Source organism: Kogia breviceps, chromosome 2, assembly GCF_026419965.1.
Source record: "Kogia breviceps isolate mKogBre1 chromosome 2, mKogBre1 haplotype 1, whole genome shotgun sequence".
Lineage (NCBI taxonomy): Eukaryota > Metazoa > Chordata > Mammalia > Artiodactyla > Physeteridae > Kogia > Kogia breviceps.
In genome coordinates this window covers 188,587,087-188,600,712 of record NC_081311.1, presented here as the reverse complement: position 1 = coordinate 188,600,712, position 13,626 = coordinate 188,587,087, and the positions used below count along the sequence as shown (strand labels likewise).

The 13,626-nt window shown below is 40.9% G+C and overlaps 1 protein-coding gene across 13 annotated transcripts in view; it reads left to right on the top strand.

Moving 5' to 3' along the window:
- DOCK10 (dedicator of cytokinesis 10) overlaps positions 1–13,626 on the top strand; it is a 281,208-nt gene that overhangs the window by 105,273 nt on the left and 162,309 nt on the right. Inside the window, exon 1 of one of the 13 annotated variants that reach the window (XM_067027004.1) lies at positions 4,642–4,898. The exons of 10 other annotated variants lie outside the window; for them this stretch is intronic. In XM_067027004.1, coding sequence (XP_066883105.1) covers positions 4,671–4,898 — 228 coding nt within the window. In that variant the 5' untranslated portion in view covers positions 4,642–4,670. Of the gene's footprint in view, positions 1–4,641; positions 4,899–13,626 lie in introns of those variants that run through there. 2 more of the 13 variants (XM_067027005.1, XM_059052007.2) reach the window with 2 other exon arrangements.

Here is a 13,626-nt window from a genome sequence, read left to right as displayed (position 1 = left end):
GTTAATATCTGGGTTAATGCAGACTACTACTCTGGATCATATTCCCCCAAATCTAGCCTACGTGTACTTATCAAATGAATCTTCCAAAGGCACTATTTTAATCTTAATTCAAAAATCCATGGGACAAAGTGAGAGAGTGGCATGGACATATATACACTACCAAACGTAAAATAGACAGCTAGTGGGAAGCAGCCGCATAGCACAGGAAGATCAGCTCCGTGCTTTGTGACCACCTAGAGGGGTGGGATAGGGAGGGTGGGAGGGAGGGAGACGCAAGAGGGAGGAGATATGGGGATATATGTATACGTATAGCTGATTCACTTTGTTATAAAGCAGAAACTAACATACCATTGTAAAGCAATTATACTCCAATAAAGATGTTTAGAAGAAAAAAATTCTTCAGTGGTTTCCCGTGGCTTTCGGGATACGATGGAAACCTTCATCATCTTGGCATTCAAAGCCTTCCATGAACTGGTTCTGGCTTCTATTTTCAATTGTTTCTGCCTCTACTGTCCTACTCAGCCCTTGGCTATAGACAAGCTGGACTTCCTACTTTTTCTTAAATATTCTTTCTTGGCCTGCCTCTTAGTTTCTGTGATAACGAATAGGTATGGTATCTATACCAGGCAATGTGTTGAAATTTTAAAGTGTCATCTCATTTATACTCACAAAAACACTGTGAGGTTTCTACTATGCTCTCCCTATTTTACAGATGAGAAAACTGAGGCCTGGAGAGGGTAAGTATTGGCTGAGGATATACAGTTAGTAAGCATGGACCCAGGAGCTGCCTCTAAGCAGATTCCAGATCCCATGGTTTTAACCATTGTATCTTATGCCTTCTCTATGCTACATTCCTCTTTCCTAGAGTATCCTTTACCCTTCTCCCATCTATTTGACTCAAACCTATTCAAAGTCTCCCTTAGGTCCTGTCTTTATTATAAAGCTTTCCCAGTCTCCTTTACACTTTAGTGAACTCCTCTGTCAGGTACAAACTTCTCAAGGCTAGGAAGAGTATTACATATTTCTCATGAAGCACACCAATGCCTTGAGTATAGTAATTAATTCTGATCATTGATTGGTACCAGATTTCTTTACTAATGAACTTGACAGTGATTCCTTGTGGTTGAGCCAGCTAATCTCTGATTTCTCTCTATTGCCCATTCTTGCCCAGTGCCCTAGTTAGGTTCTTTGATTGTCAACAAGTGTCCAAACTTAAGCAGAAAAGGAATTTTTTGGAATGGCGTGGGGTATCACAGAGTGCTGGAGAAATAGACTTGGTCTGAAATCAAGGATGGCGAAGCTTAGTAGAGGCTCAACTGTGCCATCCCATGGAGCACTGAACTCCTTGCTACTGGATTTTCTCCTCCTTTGCAGTCACCACAGCTTATGTCTTTCTGACATCCCCATATACTGCCCCCAGCAACGCCTCCTTTTGCCAGTATTAAAGGTAGCTGCAATCAACAGCTTAGCAAGGAGAGAAATGAGTCACATTGCAGAAGTCGGGAAGTGGGAGGGACTCCAGGATAAAGAACTGTGCTGCCTAAAGAGGAATAGAGGAGAGACGAGATGCAACTGTTAGAAAGAGAGGAAGTCACTTTCGAGTTGCTCAAGATTATTAAATGCTTCCTTATAAGACAACATTCCTATCTTCTAAAACTATTAGCTAGGGATTTAGGGTAACATGAATAAGCGGGTCCCCAGATGGACCTCAGAGATTGGTCACCCACCACCATGCACACACATTTTCTGAGTCCTTACACTTTCCTGGTGAGTGAGTCCAGTTTTGTTAGATTCTCAAATAAGTCCATGATCCAAAAGGGTTGTAAATACGACTTTCAGCTATTAAAATAGAAACACACGGGCTTCCCTGGTGGCGCAGTGGTTGAGAATCCGCCTGCCGATGCAGGGGACACGGGCTCGTGCCCCGGTCCGGGAAGATCCCACATGCTGCAGAGCGGCTGGGCCCGTGAGCCATGGCCGCTGAGCCTGCGTGTCTGGAGCCTGTGCTCCGCAACGGGAGAGGTCACAGCAGTGAGAGGCCCGCGTACCACAAAAAAAAAAAAAAAAAAGAAACATCATCTTACATACTCGGGAAATCAGGTGACCCAAAAAGGCAGAATCTCATCATATAAGGAAGAAAGTTAAATCTGAAAATTCTGCATGTGCTATAATGTACCTGCTCATCCAACAGATGCCAAAGAGTTACTCAGTGTGTGAACGTTGATAAGAGCGAAAGACAGACAGTGGAATTTCTATATATCCCATGACCATGGATCAAAAGGGCTTCTGCTCTGTGGAATCTTTGGATGCCTACTTAAACCAATTACAGAATAACAATATAGTTTACCTCCTCAGTTGTTGTTTTTGTAGCATCTTGCTATTTTTCTCATAGTTTTTGAAAGAAGCTTCCTTGGTCTCCATACTTTGGCAAGGAATGAGTGGTATCTCTTTCTGCCTGTCTTGCACAAATCTCTGCATGAGAAGGTAGAGGTACACAAGAGGCTAGAGTCTGGGGGATATGTATGTGCATCAACCAAATCGGGTCTTTATTGGGGAAATACTATTGGGAAATGGCCTATGTCAGGATAAAGCAACCATGATAAAGGGGAAGGCTTATTACAGATTAAATAATAATCATTAATGAGGCTTATTAAATAAGCAAATGGCATCTATCAGTGCCTTGTCTTTGGAACTAGCTGGTTAAGTGGGAGCTTCCCTGAGGATAGCCGCCCTCATTACAGAATCAGAACTATGTTTGCAGAAGTGGATTCTCAGGGTGAGATACGAACTTCTTATCCCATCTTGTCTAGGACCCCCTCCCCACTGCCACAAAAAGGCCAGGGAGGAGCATCCAAAGCCATCAGAGGAGGCTTTCTGAGGAGGAGACATTTCAAGTAAAGACTGAAGGAAGCTGAGGAAAAGCCACATGGATACGTGGGACCATTCGCTCCTGAGGGGCAAGATGGTATCATCCGTGGAAGACACCTGGGCCTGCACCATTAACCGTGTTGAGCTCTAGAAAGAGAAGGCAAGGCTCTGGAGCAAAAGCCCCCCACAAAACCCCCGACTCATTGTGTTTACTCATTGTTTCCCTCCTCTGGTCACTCTCGCCATTCCCATCTGTACCGCGAGTCCTGCTTCCAGCTACAACACGAATGCACTAGCAGCCTTGTTATTTATCTTTCTTAAAGTTCAAAGCTCCCAGAATACTGAGAGCCTTTTGCAGCAATTGCTGTCCTGGTTAAGCTTCTTGCTTGCGTCCACACTGCATATCACACTGCTCTCTGTGCAAAGATGCCCCAGCAAGCGTCTGTGGAACTGACTCCCTGACTGTTACTCCCTTCAAAATGCCCCTGCTCAGGACTCATCTCCTGGGAGAGCTGGTAGGAGCTTGTGTCTCGGTGGTTGTGAAGATCCGTCCTCAATGGAAATATTCCTTCAACCATCTTTTAAACCCCAGAGTGCTTCCTAGACAAACAATTGTTCCTTTAGCACCTACATCACACCCACCGATGGACACCTCCGTTGAGGGGGTCCACCCTGCAGGTGAAGAAACGAATTCTTGAAGAAACTGAATGAACGTCTCCCACAACAATCGGTTTTTAGAACCCAGCTTTCTAATGTTTAATCTAATCAATTATTTCCTAGTCCTGTGGCCTCCAAATATTTCTTATCTCATGCATGCACTTCGTAGAAAAAAGTTGGCTGCACTCCCATCTTCTGTGTGTATTTATAAATTATATAGTCCTTGCCAATAGCTAATATTTCAAAGCACAATATACATAGGGGACAAGGTTCATTGTTAAGCACAATATATATGTCCTTCATTTATTCTTTTATTAAACAATTATATATATATATACTGAGAATCTTCTGGAAGCCAGGCATGGTTTTGATCACTGAAGACACAGTAAATGCAGCAAAAATGTTCCCACACTCTTGTGGCATAGAATCTAGTGGAGGATGACAGTCCATAAGTAAAATAAGGAAAATGCATAGTAGTGGCACATGCTAGTAAGTGCCATGGGGAAAAATAAAACAGGAAGGAGCACTGGAGTGGGTTTGAGGGGAAAGGTGCACTTTTAAATTGCCTCAGAGCAAGGGAGAAAAGATCTAAAGTTTAGGGAATTAACTATTTGACTATTTGTAACCATTTGACATAGAGAATGAAGGTGTCCATGGCAATGTGTTATGTTAAATATTAGTAAAGCACAGTTTCTCTATTTAGATGACTAATATAAATAGAATTCTAATATTTTCCCCTTGTGCCTAAGTGATCCTCTTGGCACCTCCCTAGAAAGACCGTTAATGTAATCTACGCATACATGACCAACTGACCCTTACAGTTCACCTTTGGGATCTAGCCACAGTGATAGTGATAAAATGTGGATGGCTGTTACAACGACAGACAGGTAGCCTACCATAAATTAGCTCTTTGATTCAGTCTTGACTTGGTTCCAAGGGTGAGTTTACATCCTATGGTTTATCTAGCTGTGAGCAATTCTCTTAAACATCCAAAGTCATTTTGTGTTTTTCATCTTGCTTTAAAGCAGGTGATTAGGGAGAATACATGCACAAAAGCGCTTCTGAACAGCTGGTTGTTACTCACTCACAGGAAGCAGTAACTTGTCGGTTTTCTTTTCCTTTCTGTTCAGTTATGTTAATGTAGCATGAGCATTTCCCTTTTTACCAGAGAAGAAAAATTTGTTCGGCCTGGTGAAGCTTCAGAAGGAAGAGGCTTAAAGAAATTGATATTTTTTTTAATATCTTGCCACTCAAACAACAACAATACAATGAGCTTCCGAGGAAAGGTTTTTAAACGGGATCCCAGTGAATTTTGGAAGAAGAGACGAACAATGAGGAGAAAAAATCAAGAAGAAATCCACAGATTTAGTTCTGTAGGTATCTGAATGTTGTTTGCTTTCCATCTTTTCTTCAATACTTAAAAAAAAAAAAAAAAAAGATTAGTTCTGGAGTGGTATGCTAACCTAGGCTATGGGCAAAGTCTTAGATGGAACAGAATATTCAACCCGGTTCATAAATATCCTTTTTTACTTATATCATTATTTTTTAATTGCTTTTTAAAGCTTCTTCTCATTGCAGTGGCTTCTCTTGTTGTGGAGCGCGGGCTCTAGGCGCGTGGGCTTCAGTAGTTGTGGCACGCAGGCTCAGTAGTTGTGGCTCGTGGGCTCTAGAGCAAAGGCTCAGTAGTTGTGCCGCACGGGCTTAGTTGCTCCGCGGCATGTGGGATCTTCCCGGACTAGGGCTCGAACCCATGTCTGCTGCATTGGCAGGCGGCTTCTTAACCCCTGGGCCACCAGGGAAGTCCCTACAGCTGTGTTTTTTAAAAAGTATTACTGCTCTATTTTTATCATGTACCACTCATGATTTGTTTTAAAGTTCTTAGAAAGAGCAACCCAAAATAGGAAAGGAAATGTAAATAGGTATTTAATTAAATGAGCCAAGGAAGAGAGGAGAACTTGGTAAGTTTTAAAGGTAAAAAGATTTGGTTTTGTCTATTGTTAAAAAAATGTTTCTGCTTTAGTATTCTTAAACAAAATGAGAAATCTGGAAAAGTGTACTTATTACAGAATTCTAGATTTCTATCTGTAAGAACTATGGGTAGCTGAGTATCAGGGTGGGTGGCTAGAGCTTCAATGATTCACATGTAATGTGGCCCAGTTTATATGATAAATGGCTACAACAGCATATGATTGGGTAGCTCTTTCTGCAGGAATGTTTATTTTACCAGGTGGTTCAAGTTTTGCTTGCTTTTCTTCAAGGCAGGGGTTCTTCAGCTCAGCACACTGTTATTTTGGGTTGGAGAGTTCTTTGTTGTTTGGGACTGTCCTGTGCATTGTACAATATTTAGTGATATCCTGGGCCTTAACCACTAGATGCTGGTGGAAAGCTCTGCCCCGTTTTGACAAGCAAAAATGTCTCCAAACATTGCCAAATGTCACCTTGGGCAGGGAGGGTGATCTTCCAGGTGGAGAACCACTGCTCTAGGGGGTAAATAAACTTTTTGTTTATGTAAACACCTTTAATCTAGAGTCAGAACAGCTTAAAAAATATATACGTTTGATAATAGAGTGATTGTTTATGAATAGTCATTGAATAAATATGAATAATCAAATTAATGAATAGTCACTCAGTCTTTGATAGGCCAAAATCAGGTACGGATTACTCTGTCTCAAGTAACAGTGGGTTGTCTTTATACTTACAATCTGTCTGGTGGTAATTTAATGGGAGTAGAATTTACTGGAGGTCTGTTTCATAGGATTGATGCCTTGCTATTTCTACCACAGGATCTTAGTAGTACATGGCTCCCACTGGGAAACATGGGTAATTGACCCCCTTGACCTTGTTCCCATGGGATGTGCCCTGGTCTTTCCACTCAGTGTTTCATAATGGGAATATGCAGAGTTCGGAACCTAACCTCCTGGTCCCCACTGGCCCCAAAGGATGCTCAGTTGTGACTTCTCTACCAGCCCCATAAAAGCCTCACAGGTTGTTTACCATCAGCCTGTTAAAGAGGATAAGTGTTTGAAAACTTGTTTGGTTTGAGATTATGTTAACTTTCAGACCAGTCCAAAAAAAACGTTGATTTCCTAGCTGCCTTTCTCTCAGTGGAATTTAGAAGTTCCAAGGGTTATGTCACCATAAGGCTTACTTCCTTTTGTGTCCACTAAAAGAGATAACACACAGGAGAAGAAAGTGTCTATCTTACAGAGACCACACACAGGATTTGGCATTAGGACAGTCCCTGGTGTGTCTCCATATAATGAAGCTAATCACTCCATGCATTATCTTAATTGCATTGGAAGGTATTGCTACTGAGAACTATGGGGAAAGCAGCCAGTAAGGATGGAGTGTTTTCCCACAGCATTCAGTAGCTGTGCATTCACAGTTAATTAAGATCATTCATACGGTGATTCGCTTTCTTCTGTAGAAGGCACTGGGACTCCCTGCTGCTGTTGCCTGCTTTTGGTCCTCCTAAGACAGGCATATCTTCTTTCACAGGTTGTCTCTTCTGTTGAGTAGGGAATTGCTCAATCCATCCTTAGGTATCATCCCGGGTTTTCATTTTAGAAAAAAAAAGAGAGACTCCAAGAAAGTGAAGCATGTAATTAGAGGGCTAGGTGGGTAATTCTGACTCTCTTGCCCACGGTCCACGTGACCTTGGGCAGGTTACTTAAATCGCTCTGAGCCTCAGCTGCCCCTTCCGTAAAATGTTGCTAACAATACCTGCCCTGTCTTAAGATTGTTTACTGGAATTCATTTTGATCATATGGGTTCTGAACATGATTTGAACATTGTAAAAAGTTATGAGTTGCCAGTGTTATGGAGTGTTAATAAAACCAAGTAAAATGTCTCCATTGCCAAGGGCAGAGGAAGTGGGGTATAACTGTGGAGTGAGCTTGTCTTTTCAGGGACTGCAATGTTGAAGCCACTGGGCTATAGGTGACTCCTTCCTCCCGGGACCCTTTTTCAATGGCAGAGCCGCTCAGTAGACAAAATTCTGAATTGCGTCAAGCTGAGTGCTCACGGGGGTCCCAGATCACTCTGTGTGTCAGTGAGGTTTGCCATAGAAATGCCATTTCCCACCCTGGCTCCCACCGAAGCCCAGCTTAGCTGAAGCCCATCCAGAACCAGATTGGACTTTCCACGGGGCATTCATCTAAGCTTTTTAACAGCTAAACCAACATCTCTAGACCTGCTTCTGAGATGACTGGATAGGTGATAAGGAAGAAGCAATTCAAGTGTCAAAATGCCCAACAAATGAAGATAAGGCTTACGGTTAGGTCAGAGAATAAAACAATGATTTCTTTTGAAATTTTGGATATACTTATACATTGTGGTGAAAGGAGAAATAATGATCACTGGAAATAATTATCACAGATTGTGTTTTTATAATGATTGTGTGGATTTTGAATTCAACAAACCATTTCTTGCTCTAAGACAAATTTAGAAATGGTTTAGTATCATAGTAGTCTAGAATACTTAAGCGGAAGTCTGTGACTTCCTAAGTGGTGTGCAACCCAAACTTTATATTCTCATGACCCAGACTGACAATTTTGTTTATTTGGTTTTCTTCAAATGCTGTTTATTTAACTCTGTTGGAATTTTTTTTATTGTTTTGGAAGCTTCCCTTATTGATCCAGTTTTCAGGTGTCTTGTCTAAGAAATCCCTTTCCATGTTTTAATCCACTTATCACAGACATATACGAGACATACAGTACGAGACAGTGCAACTGCATTATAAGAAAAGTTTGAGGAAAATGGAACTTACTTGTTAGATCATCAAGTAGAACTACTTCCCTTAATTTTTGAAGTGTGTCTGGTGTTCTGTAGTTGAAGGTTTTCTCTTTAACTGTCTTTCTATTTTTATTTTTCTTTTTTTATCCAATCGTTCAGTATGATCTCTGGTGCATAGGGCGGAGGTTAATAAAAAGACAGTTTCCTTCCTAAGTTGCATATCCTAATTTAGAAAGATTAAATATACTATTGAATTGAGTTATGATATCAGTCATCTGTACCATCAGAAAAAAATGCAAAATTTATTTAAGTAAATGTGAGTTGTTATTTTTAAGTTGTTACTAGCTTGTGGATAATTAATCTGCAGGATTTCAAAGTGTTTAGAAGACTTTGGCTACAAATGAAAATCCTTCCTCCTCTTTAGTCATAGACTATTAGCACTTTAATAGAAAATTGAAAATTGTAGAAAACTACAGATGGAGGATGTAATCTGAAATATTTATATCTCCTACGTATGTCATTTTATTAAATGTCTTGTGCTGTTGTCTTTCAAGTCTGTTTTTTTATCTTTACTCTTCCATGTTAATGTGGACAGCTTCTCCCTGGTCATCTGTGCTTCCTTACTTACTGATACTGTTTGATACAAACATTCACAGTTACCTACTTAGGCTACTTTACAATGAACCAGTTAGCTGAAAGGAAGCACAGGATGGGGTCCCAGGAACCAGGATGATAGTTCCAGGAAACGACGAAATGAGATGGAATCAGGGTCGGAATACAACGTAAAGCAGGGATGAATGCTATAAATGGACAAGGTGGAAGGAAGCAAAGAAACGGGAGTAAACAGGGGATCTGAATTCACTCCAGACCACAGAAATGGAGAAGTGTAAGTTGAAACTGGATCTGAGGACTCTGCCTGGGGCTGAAGCAATGCAGAACAGCTAGCTCAGATGCTGCATAGCTGCAGAGAAGACGCTTTCAAAATGGACTTAGGATTAGTACCTGCAATTGTACCAAGAATGACCTTGCTTTCCTTGAGACTGAGTGCTTGGAGAGGGAGCAGGGTTAAATAGAGAGAGAGACAAGGTGGAGGAGAACTGCCAAGCCAAACTGGGCAGAGCTTAGCTCCATGACGATGTTCTTTACAACCATCTGGGCAGGAGGTGGACCATTTGTCAGAGGGGGGCGGGGAGGGGGCACAGTGGACAGAAAGTAACACCATGATCCCCCCATCTTTTATTTCCCAGATGACAGCAGTACAAAACTTTCTTAATGCAGAGTCCCTCAATTGGTGGTAGTTTCCACTGTGGTTTTTGACACAAACGTTATCTAGCATTCTCAGTTGGAAAACTTCAGTTTTCCACCTGTCTTCTCTTTCTTATGTGTCTCCTTTACGCCTCATACAAAACACTTCATTTCTGACGCCTCTGGTCACCAAATGTGTGGAGGTTTTTCCCCACACCAAGAAAGTCTGTGTGACACCAGCTGGGTGTCCTAAATTTAACTCGGTTCTAACACCACCTACCTGGAGGTCATGTCAGATCTCACAGGTTAAGCTCAGTCCTACGAGGCTACCCCAGATCCCATGTCAGATGCCAACCACAAGTCTAGGTTATCACCTGTGCTTCTGACCAACCAGCTATAGACTGGAGGCACCAGCCACCCCCTCCGTTGACTTCAGATGCCAGGTGCAAGTCCAAGTTGTTATCTGTACTTCTGATCCACTGGCTATAAGTCACAGGTTGCCACGATCCCTTCTCCGGTTCGACTAATTTGCTAGAGCAGCTCACAGAACTCAGAGAAGCATTTTACTTACTAGATCACCGGTTTACTATAAAAGGATATAACTCAGGAACAGCCAGATGGAAGAGATGCATAGGGCAAGGTGTGGGGAAAGGCACCAGTCTCCCCCAGTCTCCAGGTGTTCACCAACCCAGAAGGTCTCCAAACGCCATCCTTCTGAGTTTTTATAAAGGCTTCATTACACAGGCATCGTTGATTAAGTCACTGGCTCTTAAACACTGATTCAACCTCAAACCCCACTTGATCTCCCCAGAGGTCAGGGAGGTGGGACGGAAAGTTCCAACTCTCTAATCACATGGTTGCTTCTCATGGAACCAACCTCCCACCCCCACCCTGTCCAAAAGTCATTCAGCAACATAACAAAAAACACCTTCATCATGCTCTTAGGAAATTCCAAGGGTTTTAGGAGCTCAGTGCGGGAGGATGAAGACCAACTTTATATTTCTTATTATAAATCATAAAATCACACATTCATTGTATGATTCCTTAATATACCTTTTCAATCTCCTTTTCTTTATCTTCCTTACCATTTTATAAATGTTTCTTAGTCCTCTGTCCCCACCACTTCCTCCCCTGAGGTGCCCAGTGACCTCCCGCCAGCCCCCAGCCTTCTAATTTCCCTCATTGTGGAAACTGACAAAGGGAACAGAAACAGTATGGAAGCTACAGCCATTGTAGAATCTTCCCAATAGGAAAAAAAAAAAAAAAAAAAAAAAGCATTTCTGATTCTTATTCCTGCAAAGCTATGACCTTTTCTAGTAGAGTGTAGTGGAGGGGACCAAAGGCTTTATGCTGAGCTGGATTGAAATATCAGTTCTTCTTCCATCAAGTTGCTGAGCAGGTCCTCAGATTCCAAGTTTGTAAAATAAAGCAATGATGACCTCTTCTAGGCTTGATATGAATATTCAATGGGAGAAAGTGTTAAATACTTATTATAGGCCTTGCCATTTGATCATGATAATAGTAGTAGGAAAATAAAAGCTATCATTAGCATATATGGGGTAAATGATAAAAAATGGTAGTGTCTAAAGTTACTATTACTTTTAAATTGTTTGGTGTGACTATGTTATTTCTTCAAGTAAAAATATATGAATTGGTTTTAATACAACCAATATAGCAAATGTTTTCTCTTAAGATGAAAGTGACAGAATGAAGGAAGGTGGTACAGGGCCAACAATGGCTTAGAGACACCTGGTCAGTCATCTCTAACACAACTTCCAATGCAACCTGGCACCTCCTATAGAGACAAAATTATAGTTTGTGACAGCATCAGCGCTGAAAGCAAATGTGGACATAAACTTATTTTTTGGCCCCAGTTGCTCTGGTGACATCAGAGAGGGATGATTAGAATGGATTATGCTTAGCGGAAAATTAGAGATGAAGGCTGCACTGAGTTTATCACCTTGGAAAACCAAGAAGGTATTTGTCCCCCATTCTCAGGATGCATGATACCTGATGTAGTTTTTATAGAGTAGGATGACATTGGAATTCATTAGTAACACATGAGTTTACTAAACCTACATCCTGTACTTCAAGGAGTCATTGGCTACAGGAGAGGTTCTCCTGTAAGATGATTCAAATCCAAACAAAGGTAAGTTGAGGAAATAATAGTCCCTTATTGTAGGTGCTTCTCCTTGTATTGTATCATTTTAGATTCTTTTACATGCAAGCAGAAGAAACCTTCCCTGGTAAACAAACATATCCAGAGAAGGGAACAGAGAGAAGAATGGAGAGACAGGCTGGGCAAAGAACAAGAATGGACTTAGAGCAGCTCGGGGCAGTGGAAACAGGGATGGTCTTGGTGTTTGGAACTAATGGACGGTCATGTGGGATTTTGGCATCTCTCCTTCAAGATTCAGAGTCCTGGAGGGAAGTGTTGAATGGGCTGGGGTCACATGCCCTTGATCACAGAAAAACAGGACTTTTAAAATTATCAGACCCACCAACACTGCTCTTTACAGGGAAGGAGAAAGAAGTAAGCCCTCAGAAGGAAATTAACATGCTAGTACTAAAAGAAAGCAGGATGGATGTTACTTGGGTCAAAAAACAACAAATGTCCACTATGCATATTCAGTTTCAAGTAGGCAAAGGTTAAGAAAGGAAATAAAAGAATGAGCTGACCCATCATTATGGGAAGATTTATTGAACATATATAATTCATGTTGTTGACAGGACTATTTACATTCATGTATTTGTGACATGTATGTGTTTATGTACACACACACACATACCTCTCACATTTGACTCATTTGTGTGCCTGTTAAAGTACTAAAATAGTATCAGAGTTTAAGCTGGTGGCAGCTTTCGTCACAGACTTTATATAAATTAATCTAAAATTCCTGGCAGCTGGCTCAAAGGCGTTAATTTCCCTGGTGTCAGGCGGACTTGTAATTGGGTTGTGATGTATTTTTAATGATATTTATTATCTTTCAAGTGTTTCTAGAAAACTAAATGAGACATGTAATTTAATTTGATTCAGATCTTCTTTCCTACTTCTTTACAAGTACCAGCGTTAGGCAAAGAAGCAGGCACTTTTCTTTTTTCATTTGCTGAGCAAAAATGAGTGAATTTTGACATGCTCCTAAGAGATATATGTTGTTAAATTGCCTTAAAAAGGAAAATAAGACTGAAAAGATTTAAATTCCGTTTGAAACTATACCTTATTAACATCCTATAAATCTCTTCGGGTCCTTAATTTTCCTAATGAAATTAAGGGTTCATAAAATAGAATATCCTGATTTTTCTAGCTATAATGTTTGTGTAGAATATGATGACTAATCGTCCTTCATATTTGCAAACAACTTTGTAATTTACCCAGTTTAACCTGCTTTATATCACTGAAATGGACTAAGACATTTAAAGAGTTACTTTTGGCTGATTTCTTCTGAGATTTATGTCCGTTTTTGTTACCAAGGGAACTGTTTCCAAATCCAGCTTAATCTGAGTTTGCCCAGCTGTACAGCTCTTAACTTTGACTTAGCTGGTGTTTTTCCATTCTCATGAAACTGTGTGGTTGAAGACAGAGAGAAGGTTAAATGGTCAGCGTAAGATGGCTTATTCCTTACTTAATCATTTCCTTTTTGGTAAGAAAAGTTCGTCTTGCTTTCTGAAGCTCAAACATTTGAGAAGTTGTCCAGTGGAACTCCCTTTGATGAAAGGCTGAATTAAATCTGTCACACGACCACAGGCTGACAGCTGTGGCCGTGGATCCAGCTGTGTGGGGTCTTCGCAAATTTCTTGTTTGTTTTAAACACAGGTAGTGTGGAAGTTGGTTCCATTCCAGTTGCACTAAGGCCAAAGGGTCCCGGATGAACTTAAGATCCAAAGAATCCATGTGTCATTTAGATCTCTTATTTTCTTTCAGAAATGTAATCAGTCATCTTGATAACATTGAAATTAATTAACAGCTGTGTTGTTTCTAATTTGTGTGGAGATGTCGAGATTGGTATTTTTTTTTTTTTTTTAAGGTCTGTCTAAAGACCGTGTGGATCCTTACTGTTCCCTATGTGTTTGTCTGTAGGTCAAGATGTGAAGAGAATGTTTAAGTAATTGGCATGTCATGCC